We start from the raw sequence: 24,311 nt of genomic DNA, 5'->3' as shown, positions 1-24,311 counted from the left end.
TTATTATTTTAAATGCTTATTTATTTTGAGGGAGAAAGACAGTACAAGTGGGGGAGGGGGAGAGAGAACGAGAATCCCAAGCAGGCTCCACTTTCAATAGAGTCCAATAAGGGGCTCAGTCTCATGAACCATGAAATCATGACCCGAGCTGAAATGAAGAGTCAGACGCTTAACTGACTGAGCTACCTAGGTGTCCCAGAACATCACTGTTATCAAAGCATGAGCCAGGGTGCCTCGGTGGCTCATTCGGTTAGGCGTCTGACTTCGGCTCAGGTCATGATCTCACTGTTTGTGGGTTCAAGCCCTGCATCAGGCTCTATGCTGACAGCTCAGAGCCTGGAGCCTGCTTCAGATTCTGTGTGTCTCTCTCTCTGCCCCTCCCCTGCTCACATTCCGTTTTTCTCTCTCTCTCAAAAATAAACATGAAAAAAATTTAAAAAAAAAATTTTAAAGCATGAGCCTTTCGAAGATTGTTTGTGTCACTGGGATGGTAGCCACCCTGGAAACGGGCAGAACTCTGAGCCACCTGCCCCTGCTCATCTCAGTAGATGGCAAGACTTTCCTTCTCTCACCAATACTCATTTAGATGGGTTGGAACTGCAAACCTTTCATGCCTTTTGCTTTTTCTGCTTTGTTACAGTTTGCCTGTAGCTTTGCTTGGAAAAGGAGAATCTATTGAGTCAATGTGTTTATCTTCTTTATTTCTGGTTAGTTTCTCTTTCTAGTTAAAACATACAGAAAATTTTAAGCTCATAGTACATCAGGGGGATGTTTAGATCTAAAATAAACTCGCCAAAATGAAGAAACAGGAAGGACTCATTTAATACATGCACTTTTTCCTTTAGAGATTCTAACTTTTCTTTTAGACTAAGAGCACCATTCCTTTTAATTAGTATAGGTCATCTTATTTCTGGTGACATTTTAGGTTTGGACATGTTCTAAAAGCAGAATACGTTAGTAAGATGTTTTAAACAACTGAATGGTTCTTATCAAGTCATCAGCCTAAAGCTGACATCTAAACACTCTAAAACATAAACACTCTAAAAATGACCATCTTTACTATATTCCATCAGAAGTTGGCCTCATATTTACAATGTATTTTCCCTAAAATACAACAAAAAATTGGCTGAGAAATTTCTGCTTACGTTGTGAATCTTATTTCTCTACTGGCTTCTATTTTTTTTAGGAGTTGCCTTTTTACATCAAGTGTTTTGACAAACGCAAATTAAGGGCTGTGTGGCAAATATATAAATAAATCAGGGTAAATGGATAAACTTAGATTTCTGGGCCTCAAGTCGGTACTTCCCCTGGGCCTCTGCCTGCACACTCAGGATGGCTCCTCCTTCACAGAGACACCAGGCGAGAAGATGCTGCTTGTGTAGGCATTATACCCATCCCCCATCCCCCACCCCGTAGCCCCCACCCCCATAAGTAAAATGAGAAGGGAAATGAGTTAATTGGCGTGAAAATACTCGGTACTTTTAAAGAAATGGACTGAGAAACCCAATCTTGGGAGAATGACAGGGGCCTTTATGTGGCCCAAAAGGCCACAGCCCTTGCTTTCACCAGGGTCTGGGAGCCAAGGCCCTGGGAGCGGAGCTGCCCTTTGTCACCTTGGCGAACCCAACACCTGTTAGAGCTGTCCTGAGTTGGTGGGGGCTGGGGTGAGGGGGAATAGCCGGGACCTTGCACCACTGCCTTGGCTTGAAAGCCGAGAAGGAGCTAGCAGCTGGAGGCTGCCAACTAACCACGCCCCTTGCAGCTGGACCACAGTCCTTCCTTAAAGGCACATCTCCATGTCTGCCTGGGGGAATTAACAGCCGGTTCAGCACAAAGTAAGCACTCGGCACATGTTCAATCCCTTCTTTTCCTCTGGAGGCAGGCTGACCACAGACTGCAGCTTTGTGTTCTGTGGTCTGGGCCAAGCGGTCAGGAGAGCATTCTCCAATTTCCCTTGATCACCCAACCTGAACCAGGACTCAGCAATGATGGAGCATGTGTTCATCTCCCTGAGGCTGGGTTCTCTCCCACATGAGATAGGAGGTTGATATGCACCTCACAGGGTTATGGGGACATACATGGGGCCCAGCACTCTAGTTATAAGTCTTTACGTTCAGGACTTAATAAATCAGATTAATAAATGTCTGCCTTCCTGCACCATCTCAGTCTAGGTACCTTAAATCTGATGAGAAATAAGTTTATTAGCAGCATGAGGGTCTATCGGGGCACAAATTATAAGGATGTAAGCAATTTTAGCCACCACCACCCCCCCAAACCCAAAAAACTAGGACCTCCTGCTCCTGCTCCAGTTAGCTTAGAAGAGAAATCTTTCTTTAGGATCTTGACTTCACTGCCCAGAACCCAGGCTGAGTCTGTTCAAGCCAAGTCTGTAACTTTCTTTCATGTGAAAAGGTCATAATCTTGTCCTTGCTCCAATTTACTTATACCCCAAGTCCAGACTGACCTCTCTTGGTGCTCCCCACAAAATATCAGCTTAAAGTTGGTTTCAGGTTCCTGCCCATGAATAAACCCCGCAGTCTTCTGGCCTAGGAGATCTCTACCTGGCAAAACAGAGAGAATCCACTCATTGCCTCCCCTCTTACTCACCCCTTTGAGTCCCCATCAGATGCCTTGGGAGGGGAAAAGGAAGGACAAAAGACAAAGAGAGCATTTGTTACAGAGACCCAGAAACATGCCAGCTCTGGAATATGGGCGAATTAAGAAGGAGCCGGGCTAAAAGGGAAACCGAGAGGGGACTTGAGGCAGGCAGGGAAAAGATGAATGAGATTTGCATATGCCAATGTCTAAACCCCACTGGGACACAGCAAAGACCCTGAAATGCAGATGGGCCTGGAAATTCTTTTCCACACTCCTCCTTGTCACCTGGCTGCCCTTATCAGTTTCTAGCCTTAGGGATGATGTTAGGATGAAATGAGGGGCCACATGCCCTTTCCGGGTGTCTTAACATTTCTAAAGCATTTTAATATGTATGAGCTCACAATCTTTGAGGTGTTATTTGACAGAGATACTTTGCTTGACCACATCTTAGGCTCTGGAACCTTCTTCTAGGCCCATCTATGTACTTCCTTGTAAAATCCAGTTTTAGTAAGAACCCTGCGAGTTCAGTTCAACAACAGTGCTCCATACTCAATATCTGGTTGCCTCAATGTCCTATGTGGTCCCTCATCCCCCACTGTCCCCCAGGTGATGTTTGATCACTCTGGCCTGTCTTTGGCAAGAGTCCAGTTAGGTTGGTTTAGCCAGAATCCCACTTACCACTGGTGTTTTCTCTTAGTAGTTTCCCATCCACTGACCAACCACCCCCCCCCCCAACCGCCTCCCCCCCACCCCACTCCTTAACTGTAAATTCCCATTTGTCCACATTGTATCCAGAGTTGAGCTTGGTTCTATCCTGAAGTCCTTCCCCCTACTGCAAGGGTCTTGAATAAAACCTGTTTTTACCGCTTTAATTACGGTCCAGCTTTGGTTTTCCCTTGACGTATTATGCCTGTTTTATAGATAAGGAAAACAAGGTTCAGGGAGGCTATGACTTACCTTGGGTGGCAGATTCAAACCCAGGTGTCCTAATGCCCAGTGGAATCTTGGCCATCACAGTGGCCTCTGAAAAACACTATGCCTCTGATCTTCCTTGCATTGGAAAGTGGGAGGTTATCTGTGACGTCAGGTCAACAGTGTGTCCAACTCTTACTTTGGTCTAACCTGGAAAGTTTTTTTCTACTCTGTAGATGGACACTATAGTCCAGACAGTGTCACCAAACAAAACACACAGCAGGTTAATAGAGAAAACTCATGACAGAAATATTATTAAGAAGGCCAAGTTGGGTCTTGGTGTCTATGTAAATTCTCTTCAGTGATATCCCCCTCCTATTCTGTCTAGGTACTCTATGCCTGAAATGTCCGTTTACCTTTATGGGTTTCCTGCTCCCAGGAGAGAATGGGAGCAATTCATCCAAACAGAGGTACAGGGACTGGTGGGGACACCATGTTACTTTTCTTCAGTATCTACATTCTAACTGGAAGATCTGGCCTTTGTGCTCTGGCTGTAATTGGACTTTAGCTTCAGCGAGCAAGAAGCCAACAGGTGGTGGGGCCTTCATGGTCCTCTGAAGTGGCATCACAGTGTCAGCCATTTACACCTCTTTGGATATGGCTCGCTCTGCCTGGGAATGTGGAAATGCTAAATTCCTCATCCTGGGCTGTGCGGTGTCTGAGAGCCTGAGCTCCTTGCTTTGTGACCAATCGCTCCACAGATTCCCACATTCAGGAAACCAAGTCTTGAGGAACCAGAAGCAGGGGTTTGTGCTGTGGCAAAGGATGGGGGAATATCTCCACTGTTTTCCTTTGTGGAGCTACACCAACTACCCTCCCTTCAGAACTTTGCCCAGCACACCCTGTCTGGGGTTCCTATCCCTTCTTGGTTGTGAGCAAGTCACAATAAGTAAAAATGGGGTGCCCTGAGCCCTAAGATCTCCAGAAAAATCTCAGTTTCTTGTGGGATCACTATTACTTCTCCCCTGGTTCTACCCTCAACCACCCATCCCAGATCCCTCAAGCCACTTTCCCAGGTTCCCTTGGGCTCTCTGGACCCTGGCTCTGTGCTCCGTCTTCTAGAAAGAAGAAACCCACCATTTGGTGAGAGTCTGCCACGTGCCTGGTGCTGAGCAGATATTCTGAGCCCAACACCTCTTTCCAAAATTTACATACAGGGTATTTCTGGTTCCTACAATGTTCCCCCCCCCCACCCAATTCCTGTGTTTCTTAGGGTCTCCTCAAATCTCATCCTCCAATTCATACAGCCCTAAACTCACTCCTTCTTGGCCCCTTTGTTCCCCATTCTCTTCTGCCATTTCTTCTGAAAGGCTCCCTCCCACCAACGCAGTCCAAAGCTTTGGCTGGACAAGGCAGCCCTTGGGAGGGAGAGGAGGGTCCAGGATCCCAGGCAGGAGGGTGGCCCACTCATTCCCAGTGTGCCCTGGTTTCCATCCCCCACATCCTCCTCCCATCCCTCCCCCTAATTGGCTCAGGCTGACCAGGGACAGAGCAATAGGTATATCAGTGTTTTCTTTTTTTTCCTGGTGGGGGAAAGAGGTGGAGATTGAGGAAAGAAAAGACGGGGCAAGGATGATTGGCATGGGGCCCCGCCTTCTTTTGTCCTCCTCCCTTGGTACTCTGGCCCCTCAGGGAAATACACCTGTTTCAGACCAGCAGCTGGTACAGACAAGTTCACCTCTGTTCCTTACCTGTTCCTCATACCCACTGCTTCTGTGCTGAAGAGCTTCCCTGGGGGAACCTGAGGGACTCTTTCTGGAGCCATGAGGGGAGCCCAGTGGAGGAGGGTCCCCTGGGTGTTCCTGAGCTGTTTATGTTCCCGTCTCCTTTGGCCAATGGTCCTGGGTAAGTGATGCACCTGGGGCAGCATTCTGGGGCAGGGAATGGCTGACTTCAGGGAGCCAGGGCTGAGGGAAGGAGAGAGAGGGAAGGAGGGAGAGAGAAGGGAGAGAAGTGATGAGACAAGAGGAGGAGAGAAGTGGGGAGAACACTAGAGAAACAGAGAAAAGAGGAGATAGAGACAGTGAGAAGCAGAGAGGTGCTTAGCGGGCAGGAGTGGCCTGGTTTTGGGAAACCCACTGGGGGAAATATGGCTTTATTTTGTGGGGAGAGAGACAGGTAGGTGGAACTGTAGAAAGAGAGAGAGAGAGGGAGAGTTGAGGAGAGAGGCTGACACAGAGAAAACAGGAAAGCCGGGTGACAGAACGTGAAGGAAAACTGACATAAATATGCAGAGTCTGAGGAAAAGACAGTGAGAAGCAGATGAATGAGAGAGAGAGAGAGAGAGAGAGAGAGAGAGAGAGAGAGAGGAAAACCAGAGGCAGACCTGAAAGGAAAGGGACGAGGAAAAAAAGAGGCAGACTGACTTAGAAATAGGCGAGACCAGAGAGCAGCTGAGGTGTGGGGCAGTTGGCTTCTTGCCTCTGACCTGAGGTTGAAAAACCTCCTCTTGGGATAATGCCTTCAGGGCAGGACTCATAGGCCTGGTGTTAGCATTGGCCTCCTCCACACTGCACTTCCTTTCTATGAATGGGGTGGAAGCAAGGCCTGTTGGAGAAGTTCACCCTGTATCCTGTAGTCTTCCTCCAAGCTGCTCCTGGCTCCAGGACCAGGTTTTATTCTGAATTTCTAGATGTCTGAGCCTTCTGAGAGGCTCTGGGGCTCAGAAGAGGATGAGGGGTCAAAAGCCCAGACCAAAGAAATAGTCACAGCTCTCTCCCCTCCTCAATAGGCCTGGGGAAGCTTTCACCCAAGGGATCATTTCTTGGGAGTGGGCCAGAAAGAGTATATTCTATTACAGATATTAAGAGAGATAGTACTGGTGAAGTGGAATACTCTGCCTTCCTTGATATGTTTAAGGGCTTGGCTAAGAGCAAATGAAACAACTACCACTTCCCCAATCCTCCAACCCTCCCACCATACCCCCCTTTACCTCTGCCCAAAATACTCATCACATCATAAGGAAATGGAGGCTGGAAGGAGGCTGCAGTGGCAAGCTACTTAGGAGTAGAAGAGAGGGATATGGAAGGGGTGTCCATGGGGGTTAATGACCATAGGCAATGGGGAGAAGGTAGCTTGGATTTAGGGGCCCTGGGGCCCAGTGTTGGCTTTGCCACTAACTGATCTGGTTCCTATGTCTAGGTCCTATTGTCCTCTCTCTCTCCAGGCCTTGGTTCCCCTATGTAAAAAATCAGGTGGTGAATGGCATGGCCTCTGAATTCCCAAGTTCTTAAGTTTTGATATTCTGTGATGTAAAGTCAACAGAAAAAGTGTTCAGTCCCAGCTCTGTACTTAGTCCTGTCTTAGGGTCCTCCAGCTCAGGAGGAACCAGGAAATCCATGAAGAAGAGCTCAGAGGACAAGAACTGAGGTGGGAGGAAAAAGCCTTGGGGATCCGTGGGGTATGAACAAGAGAAGGAGTAAAGGACCATGAAGGTGAGGACCTGAAAGAAAGGATGCCTTGGAGTGCTGGGGCCTGTACATTGTTAAGGGGACAAGATGGAGCAGAGCCCACAAAGAAGGTGGGCATGGGGTGGGAAGAGATGCCTCAAGCATCTGGCTGAGCATTTAGAGGATGTGAGGGAAAAAACAGTCTCCATTGGACAGGTAGTTGCCACCCGCCCCCCCCCCCCCCTTATGTGCTCCAAGAAGCTTCTGGGAAAGTAGGAAGTGGTCTCCCATTCCCTTGGATTGCTGAGGGTGACATATGGGTGAACTGCCTAACAGAAACTAGGACCTGTTTCCACACTTGCTGCCAGTACCCTCACCCAGGCCTGGCTCATCCCTGGAATAGGTGTCAGAGCCTCTCCACCAGAAAGAAAAACACTGCGGTTTCCACAAAGATGCTACAGTGGAAATGGCTTCTTGAAGGAAAAGCCCAGCTGTCAAATGTGAAAGGGGAAAAGGAGGGTGGACAGAGGTGGGCTGGACAGGGAGTCAATGGAAACTCAATGGCTACTAGTGGCTCCCAGCAAGAGTGACTCTGAGGAAGCCTGGCGACCCTGATTCCACAGTCTATGGCAAGGAAACTGGGTCAAAATAAAACTCAGTTGCTGGGGCACCTGGGTAGCTCAGTCAGTTAAGCCTCAAATTTCAGCTCAGGTCATGATGTCACAGTTCATGAGCTTGAGCCACACATTGGGCTCTGTGCTGACAGTACATACCCTGCTTGGGATTCTCTCTCCCCACCCCACCTTCTCTGCCCCTCCCCCATGTGCACACAAGTCTCTCTCTCTCTCTCTCTCTCTCTCTCTCTCTCTCAAAAACAAATAAATAAACTTAAAAAAAAAACCCAGTTGCCAATACTATCAGTGGCCCAGTAACTGAGGGGCTGCTGCCCTGCCCTGTGCCCCCATGGGAAGGTTACTGGGCTGCCACAAGTGTAGGACAGAGGAGATTGCTGTCACAGAGGACCCCAGAGAGAAGGGTCTTCTGCTCTCCCTCTCTCAGAGAATCTTCAGTCTGTCAGTCTGGGAGAGTCCTACCCAACTTGCCACCAAGGGCACAGGACATCTGCCCCACCCCAGGAAACTCTCACTGTGCTTGGAGACACTGAAAAGGAGAGAACCCCTGAATAACAGGTCCTAATAAGAAAACAGATCAAATTTAGGCAAGTGGCTTAGCAAAATGTACAGCAAAGAGCAGGAACTTCAAATCAGAAGACACTGAGTGAATGTTGCCACTTAGCCAGCCTAAGGACACATGAGAAAAGTCCCTTTAGTTTGGTGTCTTTAATGGCGAAATGAGTTAAATGGGAAAGGACTATTTCATAAGGTTGTGGTGAGGATAAAATGAGGTAGCATATGGTATAAAGTAGAAGAGCCATAAAATCTTGTTTGAGAGAAGGGCTGCTGCTATCTTTTAGAGCTGGGGAGATTGGGGGTGAGGAGGGTGAATCCAGGAATGGAAAGGACACTTCTGTTGGCTCAGGCATTTCCATTCACCCAAGGAGCCTCTAAAAGGCCATCCCTGTCCTTCCTGTGGGCTTGCAAGGGCTGGCTTGGCTTATTTAGAATGTGGCTTATCATGTGAACTGACCCTGAATGCCAGCTCTGCCATTGGGCACAGCCCCCACTAGAGCTGACACCACTGCTTCTCGGTTCCTTGCCCAGCAATGTTCTCCTGATCCTTGATTTCTGGGCTCAGCTCTGGAGGCTGAGGTTGTCCAGGAAGTGTTTGACATGCAAGTGATTTAGGTCTTCATTCCCGAGAGAGGCCAAGAAGGAGTTGGCTTTTTATGTGTTCAAACAAGTGCTTTGCTGTCTATTCCCTGGTTTCATGGCACTGCTAAATGCTTCAGGGAGGCATGTAATGCAGCTCTCTGAGCCACTTCATCAAAGGCCAGGACTGAAGACTTTATAGGAGATCTCCTAGTTCCAAACTTCCTCCTCAAATATTCATCTTTCCTTCTACTAGGCTGAATTCATGGCAAGCAGACACTTAGTCATCATTGTTATGCCCATTCCCCAGCACAGAATGGATGAGTTGAGTTGAAATGAATTCAATTTGTTGGCACTTTGCAGAGGTCCAAATACTCAACATCTTGCTTGAGACTCTGAAGAGGCTCCAGGAGTTGGGTGTCTGTGCTTGTGCATGAAACCTCTACAGTCATGGCCATGGCCATACAGAGGGCACTGGCTTGTGCTGTAGGCAGCTCAGCGTGCATTTTTAAGATATCTATTCTCTACATAAATGCCCCCAGTGAAAATAGCAGTTTGAGTTCCAAAGTCCTGTTGGTGATGGGCTTTGGGAACTTCAAAGAAGGAAAAAGTTTGGAGTTATTCATTCACTTGTTGAACTTTTACTCATGCCAAGTGCTCTGGACACAAAGATGAATTAACTCATGCTTAGTTCCTGCCTCCAAAGCTTTTTAAAGTTCACACAACCAGTAAGTTGGGCAGCTGGGACTAGAATCCCAATTTCTGAACTCTTCGTTCACTGTGTTTGCATTGTATAACACAAACTTTTACAAACAAATCTCTAAACCAGCCCAGCCCATCAATGAGGATGAACAGAAACACTCACAACCCCTGTGAAGACAGTCATTCATTCATTCATCCATTCATCCGTTCATCCATCCATCCACCCATTCATTCATTTGTTCATACATTTGTTAATTAAACAACTATTTTAGGAGTGCCCAACATTGTTCTAGGGCAGCATTGTGTGTACATAGTGAGGGATGGAACAGACAGGGCCCAGCCTCCTAGAGCTAAGATCTAGTATGCAGAAAGACATAAAATAAGTATAGAAAAATTCCCAATAACAAATGTGGTGTTATGTTGAACAAATGTTTTGATGAGAGTAAAATAGACAGACTTCATTTAGATTAGTAAGTTCAGGAAGGTCTCTGTGACCAAGTGCTGCCCTTTGAACTGAGATGAGAAGACTGAGTAGTAAGTAGTAAGTCAGGTGGAGTAGGAGAGGGAAGAAGCACAAGCCAGGCAGCAGAAGACATGCAGAGGCAGGAAAAAGCTTGACTTGGAAGGACCTGAAAGAGGCAGGTGCTATATCATGCAGGGCTTTGTAAGCCTTGGAATGGATTATGGGTTTTAAGGAACTAAAATGGGTAGACAGTGAGGGGTTTAAGTAGAGAAGTGACATAGTCATATTCGAACTTTGGAATGATTACTCTGGATACAGTAGGGGAAAATGGATTGGAAGTGGACAAGGGTGAAATGGGAGACCAGTTCACTGCTGACTGCAGGAGTCCAGGCAGAAGTTGTTCTGGCTTGCCTGGTGGTAGCAGCGGAGATCTGGGAAGGGAACAGGCAGTTGTGAAAACAGCATCAAGTCACAAGGACTGCTGCCTTCATCAGGATCTGAGAACTTTGCAATCATCAAGGTAACAGACAGTGCAAGTGCCATTTATTGAGCTTAGGTACTGAGCTAAGCATTTCACATGTATCACACACATTGGTATTACAATTATCTACCATCACCCCACTTTTATAGATAAGGACCTCAAACCTCAGAGAAGTCAAGTAACTTGCCCATGTCACACAGAGAATGTTGATCAGTTTGACTCTAGAACATGCTTTTAACCACCCTATGGCCTTGTCAGATTCTGCCATTAATTGTCCATGTCAGGCTCAGAAAGATCCTAGTTAGGTGGTTCCAGAAGCACCATGTCTGTCAAGAATCACAGATAAAACAACCAAGCAAACACCAAATCACAGTAGTTACTACAATCTTGTTTTCTCGGTTCATTTCCTTCTTCCCTGAGTCAAAGACCAGCTAACCTGTGTTCTGAGAGAACTGGGGTGTTGAAAAAGTCACTGACATCATTATAGCTTCTTCAAGCATCTCTTTCCTATTCCTTCTCAGTAAACGGAGCCACCTCCTTTGAGTTGGTCTGAAATATTTAGGTCAATAACACCATGGGGAAAAAAATTAGAATCTGATCTTCACAGTTGGCTCCAAGGCAAGAAATTTATCCCTCCTTTCCAACTACACCTACTTAAGTCACGCCCCAAACAATGCCAAGGTGTTTCTTCACCTTGGATACCGTCACAGGTCATTTGACCAAACTTCTGTCAGCATCTGTGTAGTGGCACTAAGGTTGCCCTAATGAAAACCCCAGAAGCTCCAGAACCAAGCAAAGAGATGTCAAGACCCAGCTTTGAACAGATGTTCACAAGCACAGTTCCAACTTTCTTCTTCCCCACCCCTTCCTCTCCTCAGAAGTTCTATCTCTAGGCTCCATCATCTTGGTTTTGGATTTCATGTCTCCCTGGCTCCCATCTGAGGCAGGCACAACCTCCTAGCCTAGGGTTGCCCTTAGAAGTTTAGCTACAGTGGCCTGAAGTCTGATACAGTGGTGGTCACACCTCCCAGGCTGCAACCATGGTGTTGGCCTCCTCCTGGCCCCAGCACCACTGTGACAATGACAGGAGAAAAAGTGCAGCCTCACCCTCTCTCAGAAATCTCAGTTGGAGCAACCAAAGACCAGGGGACAGAGACACCTGAATTCATTTATTCAACAGATGTCCATGAAGTAATCCCTGTATGCCAGCCACATTCTAGGTGCTGAAGATATCATGAGATCAGTAACCCTAAGGACATTCTGAGTTAGCGTCTTTCCTCATCTTGAATTCTAGGAACAATGGAGGAAACATACCCAACAGACAGAATGCTGGTCACAGTTTCTGTTTCCTTTAAGATAAAAATAGAAACAGAAACCATAGCCACAACCTCCATTGTCACCTATTTCAGTTGCTACAGCCATGGCTCTAACAGCCATTGTATATATCATCTCACACTAACACAAGGTCCCTGAGGGGCAGCTCTTGGAGCTCTCCAGCTCCCAAACCCTGACCACAGAGAGACAGAAGCCTGAAATCACCCACAGTCCAGGAACAGCTCAGAAATTTCATTATTTGGTCACCAAGAATTTCCAAGGGAATGACAGTCTTCAACCCTGAGAAGCACAGACCCAGATGTGTGTGAGCAACAGTTTCCATGACCTGGTTCTTCCTCTGAGGCTACACAAGTTACCATGATGAGGGTGAGAGCTGTGCTGGTTCTGAGGCTGACACACACACAAATGACCCTTGGCTCCCTACATGGGGTGGCAAGGCAGGGGGTCCTGCCTCCCTCTGCCGACCTCTTTATACTTTTCAGGGCACCTGCCGCCCATCCATGAGTTCATTTTCTCTTCAAGGCTATCCTCACAGTTGGATGCTTCCTTAGCTCTAGACTGCCCCAGGCACAGCCTGGCAAAGAGCCCCACCAATCAGGAAATAACAGCAGAAAAGTGAAACTTTGGGGGTAATATGGCTCATGGGTTCCTCACCTCCAATTTCAGGAATGACTCAAGACAAACAGACCAGGCACTAAGAATAAACCTCTGCTCACAACACAGGCACGTAAGACATAAGCTTTGTTTCCCTTAAAGGAGTGATTCATCGCACTGTGGGAATGTTATCTTCCACCAGCATCACCACTACGTCCACCACTCCTTCCCCTAAGTCAACAACACACCCATCGCCTCCTCATACCTGTGGAGTCACTAGAGGGCCACACAGGAGAAACAATGTCTATCAATACCATCAACCTCTGCCATCCCTGAAGCCCTGAGAGGACTCAGAGAACTGCTAGACACCTCTCCTAGACACAGTTTAATAACTGTCTTGCTGAGAGCTCTCTCACTATAGTAGTAGCCAAGAAACCCATGGAGGGTTCCAGGACTCAGAGAAATGCCCCACCTCAGTGCCAGCCCTGGTGCCCTCACTAGTCCTTGATGCAGGCTCCTCCTCTGAGATAACTTCTTTTAAACTATCTGTTTTAGGCAATATCACACATGTGTCTTCTGACAGTAGTTTCATCACCCCAAGGGGTCAACAACCATCATAACTCACTCTGACATCCTCATGGAAAAGGAGACACCAGGAAAATTGGCAGAAATAGCCCAGAGTCATATCATTTGCCCCTGAAAATGTGCCAAACTCTCCCCAGGGCTCAGACCACTCAGCTTGTGGCAGACCAAGAACTCAGGGCAAGTTAGTCACCTTTTCTCCGTCCCTCTACTTCATCTCTCCTGAGGAAGGGTTAGAAGAGCCCAAACTGTGGAGAGACTATACCCTCAGTGACCTCTCACAGCTAAACAGTAGCTCACAATTTCCAAGTCTTGATGCTTACCTTTGAGCCCCTGCCCCGTCATTTACAAGGCATGCAATGTTGAGCAAGCTACTCAGGCTCTCCAAATCTCAGTTTCCTCATCTGTGAAATGGGAGCACTATTGACGAAGAGAAGCTATAAAACACTATGCAAATATGTGGTATCAACATTTGCATTATTTATAGAGTCAAAATGTACCTAGTGAGAGCAGTACAAAAGAAATCCCTATTCCCAACTGTATGGATCAATTAACCACAAGTCAGTTGACACTCAAGAACTCAAAGAGGAGACAATGTCTCCCACAGAAACGCCTTGGTAATGGGTATTCCTTACAGAGACCACGCTGCAGTACAGACAGGCCTACAGAAAAAACAATTAAACACTCTTCTCAGCCACAACCAGAGGAAGGTCAGTCAGAATCAAATGGCCTCTCTCTAAGGATACATGCTTCAGGACCCTGATTTCCTTATCACAGTTGTGACAGGGGGACAGGAACAATTCCAGTCACCAGTCTCTGTGGCCCTGATAAGACAACCAGACCCATGCCCTTAGGATCCAAGCAGCTACCTTCCAAGGAAGGGCAGTACAGGCATTTTCTAAAGAGGTCCCTGCTAAGGAGGTGATGAGAGACTCTCCTTTATGGTTCTTATTGCTGAGTGTCAAGCTGGCAGTGGGTCAAGGTGGGGTGTGGAGCAATCGGGAGGAGCAGTTAGAGGCTGCGGCATTGGTCAGGGTAATAAGGATAACACAGCAAGTGAACAAGAGACCATGGTGGGAGAAATAATTTGGAGGAATAATAGTTGGTACCAAACTATGACGCTGGAGACAAGGAAGAGGAAAGAATCAAGATGACTCAGGTATTTCTGTCCTGAGCATCTGGGGGACATGATGTTACAATTAACATAAGGAAGGAAGATGGAAGAAACAGTTTGAGGAAAAGTTTGGCTTGGACGTGTTGCATTTGACAGGCCGACAGGAAATCATTGGAAAGGCGAATCTGGAAAAATGGGTGTGAAGTCAGGGTAGAATCACAGATTTGTAAGGTGTAAAAATAGATGTAGTCTAGCCAGAAAGAAAGTGTAGAAAGAAAGGGAAGGGCTGGAGATGACACTCAGAAAGCTGACTTCATCTGGGGGCTGGGAAGAGAAGAGAAATGGCCCAGGGAGCAGAAAGAATGGGGAGAGTGCTGGACGAGCAGAATTGTTCCGCTTCCAGGAGGGCAATGGGTGCTAATAGTAAGGGGACACTGGCTGAGGAGAAGATTGAGGTGGATGCTCAACAAATACTTGTCGACCAGATGAATGGACGGTGCCAGACTTCACAGAGACTAACGAGGACTGAAAAGAAAATTGTTTTTGGTGATTAGAAAGGAGTTGTTTTTTTATTTTTGTTTTTTGGGGGTTTTTTTTGGTAACTTTTCAGGAAAGTGTTTTTGCTGAGGTGACTGAGGTGGAGGGCCGAGTGTAAGGAGAAGATAGGTGATAAAAAAGAGGTAGAGAGTGTAGAACCATCTTTCAGGATGCCTGTGGGTGAAACAAAAGATAGGGATAAGGAGACCTCTGTCTCTCTTGACGTGAAATAAGTCTTTCATCCATCTTGTGGATTGTTTGTCAACGTGTTTGTCAACAGAAGAGAAGGAGACTCTCAGAGAAGCGATGGACTAAGCCACCTGAGGAGAGAAGTGGGGAGCAGAAGGGGCACTGGGTGTGTCTCTGTGTGTCTCTGTGTGTGTATCCTTTTGGTAGAGATTGAGCCAGTCTTCTGGGGTGAGATGAGGGACCGGGTGAGGGCAAAGATGTTTCCTGGTGGAGAGGGTTCTGGGACATAGGAGATCAAGTTAGATGGTCTTTTCGGTGAAGTAGAAGACGGACTGTCATAGAAAAAGGAGGGAGAGGAGAGGGAAAGTGTTTCTCTCAAATATCAGCTCTTCGCACTCAAATCCCTAGCTCTCAGCTCTGCAAATATGCTATGTATTTGGGCAGGGTGAGAAAGACAGGCTTCGGCTGTCTAATAATCTGATGGGAGCTGAAGAGCCGGGCTTGCATGCTGGTAAAAAAAGAGGTCTGTTAATTCCAGCAAAACTTGAGCACCAAGAATAAGGTTGAAAATATTCTTGAGAACCAAGCTTGATCAAGAACCCAAATTCCCAGTGCCTTACAACTTCAGTAAGGTGGTTTTAGCTTACAAAAAAAATCTTAAGAGCAGATGCTATCATTTTCTTTCAAGGTCCTTAAAGTGTGGTCCATTGATCACCGGTATCAAAATCACCCTGGGCATAGGTTAAACGCAGATTCCTGGACTGCACCCAATGCATAGGGGTCAGATTCTGGTGGTGGGCCCCAGAATACACTTTTACAGGTTCCCCCAGGGATTTGGATGCATCCTATCTTTTGAGAACCACTTTATTTTTTTAATGTTTTATTTATTTTTGAGAGAGTACAAGTGGGGGAGGGGGAGAGAGAGAGGGACAGAGGACCTGAAGTGGGCTCTGTGCTGACAGCAGAGACCTCGATGTGGGGCTTGAACTCAAAAACTGTGAGATCATGACCCAAGCCGAAGTCAGTGGCTCAACCAACTGAGCCATCCAGGAGCCCCTTGAGAACCACTTTCTTACCAAAAAGAGTTCTTCTACGGCTCTCCCCGCTACCAGGATTTCTTGCACAAGAATAACCCACTCACGTTTAGTAGATTGGGTTATTTGCAAACTGTTTTCCTAAGTTGCTGACTAATCTATTAAAGGAGTGGTTTAAGATTTTTTGTTTAAATGGTGGAGAAAGAAAAATACAGTACTGTAGTTTTTATGCAACTAACGCTAATCTCTTCCTTCTAAGACAAGCCCAACAGATTTAGAGATTTGTTAAGACCGTGCCTACTCCCCTACAGGATAAAACTGAGTTCCTAGCATGAAGAGACTCACTTGCTTTCCTATTTACTGGAGCAGGAGATTCTAATCAACGCAGCCCAGGACTGGAAAGTCTTTTAAACAAAGATTAAAAGGAGGACATAGTCCTGTTTGACAAGATTTAAAATTGATACTACCAAGTACAGATTTTTTCCAAAGGGAGAGAATATTGGGAATCAGGTACTGTTTCATATACTGCTAATGGAACTGTAAATTAGCATGACTTCCCTGCCAAGAAATTGGGCAGGATGTATTAATGACACAAACGTTTCTATAATAGCATTAACCCGGGCACCTGGGTGGTTCATTTGGTTAAACCTCTGACTCTTGACTTCAGCTCAGGTCAGGCTCTGCCCTGACAGCACGGAGCCTGTTTGCCTGTTTAGGTTTCTCTCTCTCTCTCTCTCTCTCTCTCCCCTCCCCTCCTCCTTGCACGCACACATGTGTTCTCTCCCTCAAATAAATAAACATTAAAAAAATAACAGCATTAACCAGTAAGTCCACTTACAGAAATCTATGTTAAGGAAATGAGCTGAAATAATGAAAACAAAACAAAATATTATACACAAAGATAGTCATCAAAGCTTTATTCATAATATCAACACATTGGAAAGCCTACTTGTTCAATAGTAAGTTAGTTAATTAGGGGCTGTCTCTATGATGGAATATTATTTAATGTATAAAGGCAACATCCAATGTCCCATAAGGGCATGGACACACACATACACACACACACACACACACACACACTATCACACATACATAATAGCAACACATGGAACAGGCATTAAGTAAGGTTTATTAGGGAAAAATTTACAAGCATAGAACCAGTAGAGTGTACAGGATCCTTGAGTTCTCATTATCTCAAGACGGGTGGTTAGAGCTAAGCCCACTGAAGTGAGTGCTCCAGGAGGACTGCCCCTGTGCCACAGCCATTTACAGGGAAATGAGAATGGTGATAATGATGTTTTCATTGACGGTGGCTCAGTCTGTTAAGCATTAGACTCTTGATTTCAGCTCAGGCCATGATACCCAGGTCATGAGACCGAGCCCCACGTTGGTCTCTGTGCTGGGCATGCAACCTGCTTGAGACTCTGTCTTTCTCTCTCTCTAAAAAAAAAAAAAGAAGTTTTCAGTTGAGGGAATGGCTTTGTTGGGAAAAGGGGCCTCTAGAGCTCAGCAAGGAGAGTTAATATACAACACCCAAGACCTTGCCATTGGGCTTAGCTGGCCCAGTCCTCCTGGGCCAACACAGCTTGCTGTGCCTCCACATGGGAGAAGAGAAAGAACTACCACCCCAGATTTGTCTCTCCTCAGGCTGTGTTTACAAAGAACAAATACACAAAGAGATGCTCATAATATTAGGTAAAGTTTTAAAAAATGGATGCAAAGTTATATATACTGGGTAAGTTAAACTATATATATTTTTAAAGCATAGAAAAGAATGCTGTAAGGACACATAATAATATGGTTGTCTGGATAATGAGATTATGGAGTTTGATCTTTCAATTATCCATATTTTTGCAATTTTAAAATAATGAGTAGATCTTCCCCAACATATTTCGATGAAGTGGTACAACTTTGTCCACAAAGATAAAGCACATTTTTTTTGTTAGATTTAGTCTTAGTTATTATATATTTGTCACTATCATAAACACTATTATTTAAAAAATATTTTCTTTTGTTGATGTATGGGAATACAGTTATTTTCACATTTTTTATTGTATATGTAGAGCCTTGCTAAGAATTTAAAATTTGGGGGACTTTATACATAAACAATTATATAATCTGCAAATGATCACAGTGTGTTTCTTCCTTTTCATACCAAAAACAACTTCTCTATACCTTCATATTCTTGTTTATTTTTATTTTTTGTCTTATTGCACTGGCTAGACCTCCAGCATAATTTCAAGTGGAAGTAGTTGTCACTGTCATCCTGATCTCATTCCAAATTTTAAAGAAAATGTTTCTGGTATTTTAAGTATGACATTTATTAATGTTTTTTATTGACATTGTTTGACAGGTTATGAGAGTTACCTTTTATTTTTAGTTTGCTAGGAGTTTTAACAGGAATGAGTGTTGAATTTTTTCATATGCTTTTCCTGCATCTGTTGTGATGATTGTGTTTTCCTTTCCATTCTGTTTATATGATGATTTACATTAATAAAGTTTTATATTCTTGTATTTCTGGCTTAAACCCAGCTTAATCATGATGAATTTTTGATACAAATCCAGTATTGTATTTGGCTTACTAATATTTTTGTTAGGACATTTCTATCTATATTATTATTGAGATTTATTGACCTATAGTTTTCCTTTCTTATACTGTCTTTGGTTTGGGTATTAAAAGTTACAACAGCCATACACAATTAGTTGTAAGGCATTCCCTCTTCTACTAAGCTCTGGAAGAGTTTGAATAAAATTGGAATTATCCAGGGGAGCCTGGGTGGCTCAGTGGGTTAGCGTTTGACTTCGGCTCAGGTCATGATCTCACGGTTCGTGGGTTTGAGCCCTGTGTCAGACTCTGTGTTGACAGCTCAGAGCCTGGAGCCTGCTTTGGATTCCCTCTCTCTCTGCCCCTTCCCTGCTTACTCTCTCTCAAAAAAAATAAAAACATAAAAAAAAATTTTAAAAAGCCTTCTGATTTGTGAATGTGGGATGTGTTTTCATTTATTTATGTCTTCTTTAATTTTTTCAGCAATATTTTGTAATTTTTATTGTACAAGTTTTTTTTTAGTTAACTCCTAAGTATTTTTTTCTTTTTGATGGCATTATAAACAGAATTGATTTTTTAACTTCCTTTTTGGATTGTTCATTATTAGTATATAGAAACAAAACTGATTTTTGTGTGTGGACTCTGTATCCTACTGCTTTGATGAATTAACTTATTAGTTTTACAATTTTTTGTGTGGAACACTTACAGTTTTGTACATATAGACTTTTGTACGTATATACATGTAACCTAGAGTTTTGTACATATCATCTGCAAACAGAGATAATTTTACTTTTTCATTTGTAATTTGGATGCCTTTTATTTCTCTTTTTCTTTTCCTTTTTCTTCTTCCTCTTCTTCCTTTTACTCCTTCTCCACTTCCTCCTCCTCTTCCTCTTCCTCTCCTTCTCCTCTTTTCCTTCCCCTTCCTTCTCCTTCTCTTTCTCCTTCTTCTTCTTCTTCTTCTTCTTCTTCTTCTTCTTCTTCTTCTTCTTCTTCTTCTTCCTCTTCTTCCTCTTCCTCTTCCACTTCTTTTTTTTCCCATAATTGATCTGGTTAGAATTTCTGACACCTATGTTGAATAGAAGTGGTGAAAGCAAGAATCCTTGCCTTGTTCCTGATCTTATAGAAATAGCTTTCAGTCTTTCACCATTGAATATGAAGTCCACTGTGGGATTTTCATATATGACTTGTATTATATTGAGGTCGTTTCCTTCTACTCCTCATTTGTTAAGTGGTTTTTATCACGAAACAGTGTTGAATTTTGTCAAATGCTTTTTCCACATCAGTTGAGATGATCATGTTGCTTTTTTCCCTTCCTTCTGTTGATGTGGTGTATTGCATTGACCAAGTTTTGTATGTTGAATCATCCTTGAATTCCAGGAATAAATCTCAGTTGGCCATGGTGTATAATCCTGAATGAAGCTTGCTACTATTTTGTTGAGGACTTTTGTATCAATGTTCATACGAAATATCAGTCATAAGGGACCAATTTGTCTAGTGATTTGTAGTGATTTGTCTAGTGAACTCTGAATGAGTTAGGAAGTGTTCCTTCCTCTTCAATTTGTTGGAACAGCTTGAAAAGGATTGGTGTTAGTTCTTCTTTAAATATTTGGTAGAATTCACCAGAAGCCATCAGGTCCAGGGCTTTTCTTAGCTGGGAGATTTTTGATTGTTGATTCAATCTCCTTACAAGTTATAGGTCTATTCATTTTTTATTTCTTTATGATTTAGTCTTGACAGGTTCTGTGTTTCCAGAAAACACATTGACCATTTCATCGAGGTTATCTAATTTGTTGGTGTATAGCTATTCACAGTGCTCACTTATAATCCTTCTATTTCCGTATGATTGGCAGCAAAGTCCCCATTTTCATGTCTGGTGTCAGTAATTTGAGTATTCCCTCTTTTTTATCTTAGTCCACCTAGCTACAAGTATATCAATTCTGCTGGTTTTTCTCAAAGAATCAACTTTTGGTTTTATTGATTTTCTCTACTGTTTTATTCTCTATTTCACATATCTCTGCCCTAATTTTTATTATTTCCTTCCTTCTGCTAGCTTTGGGTTTAGTTTGTTCTTCTTTTTTCTAGTTCCTTAAGTTGCAAAGTTAAGTTCATTCCTAATGCTCTTCCTTTTTGTTATCTACTTTTCTTTCTTTTTCTTAATTCACCTTGTTGGAAGTTTGCCTAGTTTATCTTCATTTCTATTCTTAATTATATCCTCCATTCAGCTCTCTTTTTCCTTTTTCTTTCTGATTCTTCTCGTTCACCTTTCCTCTGAGAGTTCTAGATTTATGCAGAAAATATTCAATTTACAGTGTCCTGATCTAAGACTCTGTCTCCTTTTCTTATGGAGCCCTTAACTCTCAACACTTTAGAGCTCAGAAATCTGTAGATTCCTTAAGAGCACTGACTTAACATCTCAGATTTTGACCCTTTCACTCTTAAGTGTTTACCTTTCTTTCTTCTGATCTCAGCTCTGCATTCAGAAAATATTTTCTACACATTATCTGACATTCGTAGGTTTTGTAGTTAAAGACTTATCTCTTTTGCCATATTGCTGGAAATGGAGTTGTATCACTGTGACAAACAAAAATATTTGCTTAAAAATTGGACTATGCTATTGTGAAACTTTTGCTGCTGATATTGATTTTAATAGAGATGATGCAGCCTCCTAAAATATATTAATTGCCAAGAATCTATAATAAATTTAGTAAGTTTGGCATGTGTATGGCTTCTGTGTGGTAACTCAAAGCCAGATAATAGAGCAATGCTTAGGAAAATGAAATAAGGTTAATAATAATGTTTTCTAATCTAAACCTTATCTGGATAAACCAAACTTTGGAACTTTATTGAAGAGAGTTTATATATAGAATTGAAAGTCCTGTAAGCAAATCTACTAATAATTCTGAATAAAGGCGGTCTCCTTTCAAAGTCGAAGCAGACTTGGAGTGCCTGGGCGGCTCAATCACTTAAGCATCTAACTCTTGATTTTGGCTCAGATCATGATCTCACAGCGTCTGAGATTAAGAGCTGCTTTGGTCTCTATGTGACAGTGTGGAGCCTGCTTAGGATTCTCTCTCTCCTTCTCTCTCCTTCTCTCTATCTCAAAATAAATAAACTTAAAAAAAGTAAGGTTGAAGCAGACTCATTTTGGGGTTAAATAGGGAACCAAGGACCTTCTAGCTCAATCCATGCATTTGTCCACACCAGCCTAGAAACATGTCATGTGTCATTAATTACTATTAACAAAGCATAGAAGGAGGCAAGTGAGTTACTTATATTTCAATAAATTAGAGCTGACTCATAATCATTCTCATTAACCTGAAAGTCTAAATTGCTTTCGTAAGATGAGAAAAGTGGTAGAATTATAGTCAACTCTAGGAACTACACTCAAACCTTCTTTGCTGGAAGTTTGTCCCTCTGTGAACTTCATCTGTTGGTTCACAACCCTCGTTGGAGCTTCCTAGATATAATTTGAAACTGTACTCAGAGCACAGGGAGAGACTCATGAAAGAGACAGGCCACTCCAGCTTGGTAGGTGGCAGTTTTAATAATAGCAAAGGGAACTGACATTCAGGCTTCGGTGGCAGCAAGATGAATAAATCCCTGCACCTGCCCACCAAATCCCAAAAGTTTATGAAGAGGCCCTATCTGGGCTCAGTCACATTTACCATGCAGGTGCTTTTGACACCACATCACTATCTCAAGGCTATGTCCTTGAGTGGATAGCCTCCAGAAGTGGAAAAGGCAAGCAGAACCCACATTCCAAGAATAAGGAAAGGGGTGAGAAGCCTGAAAGTGCCTAGGCCCAGCTCAGTGAGCAATGGGGGTGCAGGACAGGTCACGTCTTTTTGACTACATTCATCAACATCATGCCTTCAACTAGTTATGAGCACTGAGGTTTAAAAAAAAGTTTGAGAACAGCTAGGTAACTAATGAAAACCCAAAAGAATAAGTATCTAAAAGAAAAAAAACAAAAAAGACTGAATGTTTCTTAAGTTCTTCTTTTGTTTAAAAGAATCAAGGCCTTTAAAATAAAATTCAGGAGGATGGTCTGCTGTACTGATTGAGGATTTGTCTACAACTACTGGGAGTGCAGTCAAATATTTTAAACAAACCAGATTAGTATGTAAATATTCGGCATAGCAAGTAAATTGAAAAAAAAATAGGCATGATCAATTAAATTACCATTATGTTATAACATGACCAGGGATAGAGTATGTACTCTCACTCTTTAGTATCTGCTAGATTGGAAGAAATGTTAAAAATGAGGAGGAAAAGTAGACATTTAATTGGCTTTGAAAAAAAAAACAAAACTCAGCTCAATAGCCTGCCCAAGATGTACACTAGAGGTACAATCAACAACATGCTAATTTGTTATTTCTACTCTGATATATCAGCACCTTCCACGAATGGACAGGCTCAGACAACACAGACCACTGGAGTACCTCAAACCAGCATCATGACCGAGACCACGAGAGACTCTCAAACCAGCACTACCTTGGCTATGAGCAGCCCAAATACTTCATCCCACCTAAGTACACAAACCCTTAGACAACACAATTCCCAGGACACAACCACCTATGGCAAAACAGGAACTTCATCTGCTTCCACTGTCAGCAACAAATCTTCCATGACGTCAGATATGTCCAAGTCACTGAAATCCACAGAGAACATTTCAGTCTTTTCTAGTGCAAGCAAAACACATGTCGTGACATCAGAGTTCCGCCAAACACTAATCTCCACAGACACCACTGCGGGAAACACACAACACACATCATACCCTGAATCATCAAGTTTTACTGCTCGCACCTCAACAATCTCAGAGTCAACTGGACTAGAGGAACAGTCCAAGGCACCCTCTTCCATCACTTCTGCTTCAGAGACAACAGTGTCTTCTCAAAGCCACGGGACTCAGACCATGGACACCATCAGGGAATCTCAAACCAGCACTATCTCAGCAATGATCACATCAACTCCTTCATCATCCCTAAGTGGACACACCCTTACAGAGAGCATCTCACAGGAGACTTCCACCTCTGGGGAAGCACGCACTACATCTCCTTCTAGTGTCAGCCACAAATCTTCCACAGTGTCAAAAATGCCCATGTCAACATCCTCCACAGATGACACTTCAGCCTCATCCCCTGCAAGCAACTCACATGCAGTGACATCAGAGGTTTCCATAACACCAGTATCAACAGACACCACTGGAGGAAACACAAAACTCACATCACACTCTGAAACAGTAACTTTTACCCCAGTCACCTCAACGCTCTCAATGTCAACTGGACTAAGAGAACACTCCATGGCACGCTCTTCAGTCACTTCTGCTTCAGAGACAACAGCGTCTTCTCAAAGTCACAGGACTCAGACCATGGACACCATGAGGGAATCTCAAAACAGCACTATCTCAGCAGTGATCACATCAACTCCTTCATCATCCCTAAGTGGACACACCCTTACAGAGGGCACCTCACAGGAGACTCCCACCTCTGGGGAAGCAAGGACTTCATCTCATTCCACCATCAGCCACACACCTTCTGCAACCTCAGAAATGTCCCCGACAACATCCTCCACAGATGATACTTCAGCCTCTTCCAGTACAAGCAACAGACATCAAATGACATCAGAGTTCCCCCAAATGCCTGTTTCCACAGACACCACTGAAGGAAACACAAAACATTCATCATACCCTGAAACAGAAAGTTTTACTGCAGTCACCTCAACCCTATCAAAGTCAACTGGAGTAGAGGAACAGTCCATGGCACCCTCTTCCATCACTTCTGCTTCAGAGACAACAGCGTCTTCTCAGAGCCACAGGACTCAGACCATGGACACCATCAGGGAATCTCAAACCAGCACTATCTCAGCAGTGATCACATCAACTCCTTCATCGTCCCTAAGTGGACACACCCTTACAGAGAGCATCTCACAGGAGACTTCTACCTCTGGGGAAGCGCGCACTTCATCTCCTTCTAGTGTCAGCCACAAACCTTCCACAGTGTCA

General features: G+C 44.0%; 1 protein-coding gene across 1 annotated transcript in view; it reads left to right on the top strand.

The window, feature by feature from the left end:
* The first annotated feature begins 5,234 nt into the window (after positions 1 to 5,234).
* MUC4 (mucin 4, cell surface associated) overlaps positions 5,235 to 24,311 on the top strand; it is a 48,602-nt gene continuing 29,525 nt past the window's right edge. Inside the window, exon 1 of the mRNA XM_023260256.2 lies at positions 5,235 to 5,415. Coding sequence (XP_023116024.2) covers positions 5,334 to 5,415 — 82 coding nt within the window. The 5' untranslated portion in view covers positions 5,235 to 5,333. The remainder of the gene's footprint in view (positions 5,416 to 24,311) is intronic.

The sequence above is a fragment of the Felis catus genome, chromosome C2 (assembly GCF_018350175.1).
Source record: "Felis catus isolate Fca126 chromosome C2, F.catus_Fca126_mat1.0, whole genome shotgun sequence".
NCBI classification, from domain to species: domain Eukaryota; kingdom Metazoa; phylum Chordata; class Mammalia; order Carnivora; family Felidae; genus Felis; species Felis catus.
The sequence above is the reverse complement of the archived record's forward strand: the minus strand, read 5'-3'. Positions and strand labels throughout refer to the sequence as shown.